This window comes from Hemitrygon akajei, chromosome 30, assembly GCF_048418815.1.
Source record: "Hemitrygon akajei chromosome 30, sHemAka1.3, whole genome shotgun sequence".
NCBI classification, from domain to species: Eukaryota; Metazoa; Chordata; class Chondrichthyes; order Myliobatiformes; family Dasyatidae; genus Hemitrygon; species Hemitrygon akajei.
Window position 1 is genome coordinate 33,972,347 of NC_133153.1, and position 6,689 is coordinate 33,979,035.

The following is a 6,689-nucleotide window of genomic DNA, read 5'->3' on the forward strand; positions in this document are numbered from 1 at the left end:
ACCATCTGGACAATATAAACTTAAATTATGGGCCCCGTGGTAGTGTAATAGTTAGCGTAACACTTCTTGAGGTGTTAGGAGTAAGGAATCCCTGTACGTCTTCCACATGGAATGTGTAGGTTTTCCCTAGACACCCGGTTTCCTCCCACAGTCCAGAGAAGTACCGGATAGGTTAATCAGTCATTGTAAATTGTCCCGTGATTGGGTTAGGGTTAGATTGGGGTCGTTGGGGGTTGCTGGGCAGAGTGACTCGAAGGGCCAGAAATAAATAATATTATGCATTAGATTGCTGTTTATCAACTACAGCTCAGCGTTCAACACAATCATCCCATCCAAACTCATCAAGCTTCAAGACTCGAGCTTCTGTAATTTCTCTCAAGAACTGGAAATTGTGAAAAGCTACACATCATCTAGAAAATCTACCAAAGTCAAAGCAAAATTCATAATAACTGGCACAGATGCACAAAAACAAGCCCCAAGACTTTAATTCAAGCATTGCTTAATCAAAATTCAAAGTAAGTTTTATTATCAAATTACATACATGTAAGCATACACAATCCTGAGATTCATTTTCCTGCGGGAATACTCAGCAAATCTATAGACTAGTAACCATAACAGGATCAATGAAGATCAACCAGAGTGCAGAAGACAACAAATACAATGCAAGGGGAGAAGTCAGAGTAAGAAGCTGGGGGGAGGGGAGGAAGAACAAGGCAGCAGGTGATAGGTGAAACTGGAGGGAGGAGGGTGTTAAATAAAGAGCTGGGAAATTAATTTCTTGTGCTCCTCCTCCCTCTCTTTCTTCCATAGTCTTCTGTCCTCTGTCATCAGATTCCCCCTCCTCCAGCCAACTCCAACAGGATTTCCCAACCAAGCACATCTTTCTCTCACCTCCATTTTCCACAAAGATAGCCTCCACACGACTCCCTCGACCACTCGTCCCTCCTGGTTTTTATCCTTGCAAGCAGAACAAGTACCACACCTGTCCCTACATCTCCTCTCTCAGTACCATTCAGGGCCCAAAAAAGTCCTTCCAGGTGAGGCGGCATTTCACCGGAGGGTCTGTTGGGGTCATCTACTGTATCTGGAGCTCCTGGTGTGGCCTCCTGTATATCAGTGAGACCCAACACAGATTGGAAAACTGCTTCACTGAGCACCTTTGCTCTGTCCACCTCAAAAAACAGGATTACCTGGTGGCCACTCATTTCAATTCTACTTCCCAATCTGACATATCATGGCAGGTGAGGAGGCTGACAAGGCCACGCTCAGGTTGGAGACGCCACACCTCATATTCCCTCTGGGTAACCTCCAACCTGATGGCATGAACATCAACTTCTAGAACTTCTGGTAATTTCACCCCAACCTTCACCATCCCCCATTCCTGTTTCCCTCTCTCACCTTATCTCTTTACCTACCCTTCACATCCCTCTGGTGCTCGGCCCCCTTCCCTTTCTTCCATGGTCTTCTGCCCTCTATCAGATTCCCCCTTCTCCAGCCCTTTATCTCTTTCACCAATCAACTTCCCAGCTCTTTACTTCATCCCCTCTCCCCTCCCAGTATCACCTGCCACCTTGTACTTCTTCCTTCCCTTCCCCCACCCACCAGCTTCTTATTGTGACTTCTCCCTTTCCTTTCCAGTCCTGCTGAAGGACCTCGGACCAAAACATCGACTACTTACTCTTTTTCAAGATGCTGCCTGGCCTGCTGAATTCCTCCAGCATTTTGTGTGTGTTGTTATATAAATGTGCTAAGCTTTAAAAAAAAATTGAATCACGACATTTAGAAAATCTGTATATACGAAACTACCCTGCTAAACATGCGATTTGTGTGTACAATACCTGTAGTTTAAAGGGAGGATAAGTCCATCTTTTCCTTGTTGGCAGCAAGGATTACCGGAATAGAGACAAACTCTGCTCAGGCATTTAAAAAGACAGCTACTCAGCTCCTTGCAAGTAATTCCAGGATGCACCAGTGGAAGGAGGTTCTCTTCTGTAAACCTGTACAAATCCTGGAGCCACTTAGCATTCTGAAAGGCAATCCAAAAAAAAAAGTCATCTTCAAATTATGATAAACCTCACCTCTAAGTATGTAGCACAGTATAACTGACAAGCATAAACTTAAACAGACATTTTTTCAAAGCATTTAATTCCACCATTGATTACAGTAATTATTTCATCAAAAATGCCAAATGTGAATTGACAATTTACACAAGAATGCGCATACTTCAAGTTGCAATCTCATTCACTGCCCCCACTGCATCTTCACGAAGGATTTGATATTAAATTTCTGATACAGTCCTTAAGATCAGAATGGTGCAAGTTATTCTTAGCTACTTCTACACTGTAGATATAGTAAACTTTAATCAGAGATATATCAAGATAGCTTTAAAATCATTGTATACGAAGGAAGTTGTACTCGAGAGTATTCTGAAATCAGCAAGAAATGAATTAACTAGTTTCGTTTTATGTCGCAAGCATCGATTTGATACATGTTTACTGCCCTTCGACAAACGTTTGTTGAGTCTTTTCCAGAGGGCTGTTAGACATCAGCGGATGTGGTGGGGTTAACGTGTAATGTAGGGTGAGGACAGCAGATCTGTCCCCGGTGGACATATCTATCCAGATGTCACAAGGTCACGGGGTAAAGCATTTACAAGTTGTTATTTAACAGAATTTAAATTCTCTAGCTGACATCTAAATAATCTGAACTACAGTCTTGGCAGTTAAACTGAGACAGCGACACAATCCATTGATGCGCATTGTTATAACCCCTAGTTAATAAAATGTGACTCACAACACTGCTCGGCTCCTCAAACTCCGCCACAAATTCTTCCATGCTACTCAATGCATCTTAAATGTGATCACACACACGTCGTTATTTAATATCAACAAATGCAACGCTGTAGACCTAATGAACTTTGAATGCGCGGCACACACAGGCCACAGGAAGTTCACCCAAGCGCATGCGCGCTGCGGCGGTCGGCTCTAGCCAATCAGCGTTCACTGTCCTGTGATCATTGATTGCCCCAGGTCTGATCTGCAGTGCCCAAATGCGAAAGGATTGGAAATTAAAAATGAATTGGAACCGCCAACGTGTTGGGCGGTACCTTTCAACCGAGAGAGAGAGAAAATCGTGTAGGCTGAAAACACTCCCTAAAAACTCACAAAACTTTTGATCAATTAATCAGTTAGTTGATTTTGTTAGGGAGTCATAACATTTATAGATAGCATAATTATGGATAAACTAACATAAGAACTTCGGGAAATAAAAACTTGTACACGATTAATTGCCAACTGATACTTTGTGTCTAGTGAAACCAATCATACTGATTCCATCCCTTTGAAATTACATAGGGAAGTCATGAGTAACTTTCAATTCCCCGGACCTAACTACCTCATCTTCACCATGGATGTCCAGTCCCTATACACTTCTATCCCACATCAAGAAGGCCTCAAAGCTCTCTGCTTCTTTCTTGACAAAATAACCAACCAATTCTTCTCTATCACCACCTTCCTCCATCTTGCAGAACTGGTACTCACCCTGAACAATTTTTCCTTTGGCTCCACCCACTTTCTCCAAACTCAAGGGGTAGCCAGTGGGCACTTGCACGGGCCCCAGCTATGCCTGCCTCTTCATTGGCTACGTAGAACAGTCCATGTTCAAAGCCTTCCCTGGTAATACTCCCCAACTCTTCCTCCGCTACACTGATGACTGCATTGGCTCTGTTTCATGCGCCCATGCCAAGTTCATCAATTTTATCAACTTTGCCTCTAACTTCCACCCTGCCCTTAAGTTCACTTAGTCCATCTCTGACAACTCCCTCCCCTTTCTCCATCTCCCTGTCTCCATCTCTGGAGACAAACTGTCAACTGGCATCTTGTATAAACCTACCGATTTTCACAGTTATCTTCATTATCTTCCCACCCTGTCTCCTGTAAAATGCTAGCATGAGAAAGCCTACAGATTGTAGAAATCCAAAGCAACACACACAAAATGCTGAAGGTACTCAGCAGGTCAGGCAGCATCAATGACAAAGAGTACAGTCAACGTTCCGAGACCCTTCTTCAGTACTGTGCTATTTTACTGTCCTTGCCCACATCTCCTCCATTTCACGCTCACCCATTCTCCTGCCCCTAACAGTGATAGAGTTCCTCTTACCTTTACCAACCACTTTGTTAGCTACCGCATCAAAAATATCATCCTCCTCAATGTCTGCCATCTCCAAAGAGATCCCACTGAACATATGTCTACTTTCATCCATAATCAGAGACCCCCACCACCCAGGCCATGCTCTCTTCTCACTGCTGCCATCAGGTAGAAAGTACAGGTGCCTCAGGACTTGAACCTCAAGTTCAAGAACAGTTACTGCCCCTCAGCCATCATGTTCTTGATAAAAAGGGGATAACTGCACTCACTTGCCCCATTGTTGAAATGTTTCTACAACCAATGATCTCATTTTAAGGACTCTTTATCTCATTACCTCTTGTTATTTACTGCTATTTATTTATATTTGTATTTGCATTTCTTTGTCTTCTGCACTCTGGTTGATCTTTCATTGATCCTGTTATAGTTACCATTCTATAGATTTGCTGAGTATGCCCGTAGGAAAATGGATCCCAGGTTTGTATATGGTGGCATATATGAACTTAAAAATTGACTTTGAACTTTGAAATTTGAACCTCCCCCCTCCGCTTTCTGCAGGGATCACCCCCTCCGTGATTCCCTCCTCCATTCGTCCCTCTCCACTAAGCCCCCTCCCAGCAGTGATCCCTACAAAGAGTCTAACAGCAACACCTGCCCGTACACATCATCCCTCACCACCATTCAGGACCCCAAACAGTCCTTCCAGGTGAGGCAACACTTCACCTGCAAATCCGCCTATGGTGTCCAATGCTCCCTATGTGGCCCCCTCTATATTGATGAGACCTGTCGTAAATTAGGGGACCACTTCGTCGAGCGCCTCTGCTCCATCTGCCACAAGCAGAACCCTCCCGGTGGGAAAACATTTTAATTCCCATTCCAATTCCCTTTCCAACATATCAGTCTATGGCCTCCTTTAGTGCCAAGATAAGGCCACCCTCAGGGTGGAGGAGCAACACCATTTTTCTGTCTGGGTAGCCTCCAACTTGATGGCATGGATATCAGTTTTTCCTCTCTGGTAAAAAAAAAGTTCCCTCCCCTTTCCCTCTTCCTCTAATCCCCACTTTGGCCTTTTACCTCTTCTCACCTGCCCATCACCTCCCCCTAGGTCCTTCCTCCTTCCCTTTCTCCTATGGCCCACTCTCCTCTCCTGTCAGATTCCTTTCTCTCCAGCCCTTTACCTTTCCTACCCACCTGGCTTCATCTATCACCTTCCAGCTAGCCTCCTCCTTCCCTTTTTATTCTGGCATATTCCCCCTTCCTTCTCAGTCCTGAAGAAGGGTCTTGGGCCTGAAACGTCAACTGTCTATACTGCATTCATTTCCATAGGTGCTGCCTGGCCTGCTGAGTTCCTCCAGCATTTTGTGTGTGTTAAAATAGATGAGTGTTCCTACTATTAGCAAGTTGTTAAAGGCTACTTCAGGCACAGATCAGGGCAGATCTGTTTTGTCACCTAACTTTCTGGTTAGTTGTACAGTGTGTTCTTGGAGCCATCCTTCACCGCTCTAATAAAAGGGATAAGTTTTAGGTATTGGCAGTTTGTACTCAGGACTCTTGGAACAAACACCACAGTTGGATACTCAGAGCTGCTCTGAAAGGTGGTATGTGCTACTTTGTAAATGTGTGTAATGGCTTCTCTTTAATATTAACTGCCGAGGCGATGGTTTCTCTATAGCTGCAATGTTTGGGTTATAACTAGAGATAACGAGTGGCTAACCAATGGGAGAAATGTGATTCTTTCTTGTGTGTCTGGGAGCCGGGGTTTTTCACCTGTTTTCGTCGAGGAGAGAAGTAGAGGAAGAACGCGTGTGGAGAGCGCTGGTAGATCACCGGACGGCGTATACTGGAATCCGAGGGTCAGTAACGTTTGGTGGAGATCGATGGTGGAGGAATGCCTGCTGAGTGAGCTCCAACTGAAACCGTGACTTTAATTTGGGCCCTTTTTTGTTTAGTTTAATTTTCATACTAACCCTATATTCAGATTAAGATTCATAAAGTCTATCATTTAATTGCATATGGTGTACTGTCTGATATTTTGCGTTGCGGGTTTGTAATCGGGGTACATTACACGGCATCCGTACAAACGTGAATACCCAGTTTGGCAGGGCCGAAAGCTGATTTCCCTAGGTGAACGTGAGCAGGTGGACCTGAGGCTTACATATGTAATTCTGCAAATATACCTGACGAAATTCGAAATGTTAAACAATAAAGCTAACTTACTGCTATTAATAGAGTATAAATAATCTCTACAACATATGCTGATGGAGGGTCTAGGTCCGAAACACCGATTATTCACTTCCTTCTATAGATTTTGCCCGACCTGCTGCTTTCCTTCAGCATTTTGTGGAGTGGTACTCAAGTTTCCAGCACCGGCAGAATCTCTTGTATCTCTACAGCAATATGTTGTCCTCAATTTATACTTCCAGTTATCATGTTAAAGTAGTTGCTTATTAAATTATAAGACATTTAGATATATCCTAAAATAAACGAAAACAAATGTTTAATTGAACCTTTCAGTTTGGAGTGGGACGGACATTTACTTGACAGTT

The 6,689-nt window shown here is 43.7% G+C and overlaps 1 protein-coding gene across 1 annotated transcript in view; it reads right to left on the reverse strand.

Annotated features, from left to right (window-relative positions):
- The window catches only part of ctc1 (CTS telomere maintenance complex component 1), a 76,247-nt gene extending 73,304 nt beyond the window's left edge, over window positions 1–2,943 (reverse strand). The window contains exons 1-2 of the mRNA XM_073032572.1: window positions 2,794–2,943; window positions 1,839–2,026 (exon numbers count right to left, since the gene is read on the reverse strand). Of these exons, the coding sequence (XP_072888673.1) occupies window positions 1,839–2,026; window positions 2,794–2,835 (230 nt within the window). The 5' untranslated portion in view covers window positions 2,836–2,943. The remainder of the gene's footprint in view (window positions 1–1,838; window positions 2,027–2,793) is intronic.
- Window positions 2,944–6,689: the final 3,746 nt, after the last annotated feature.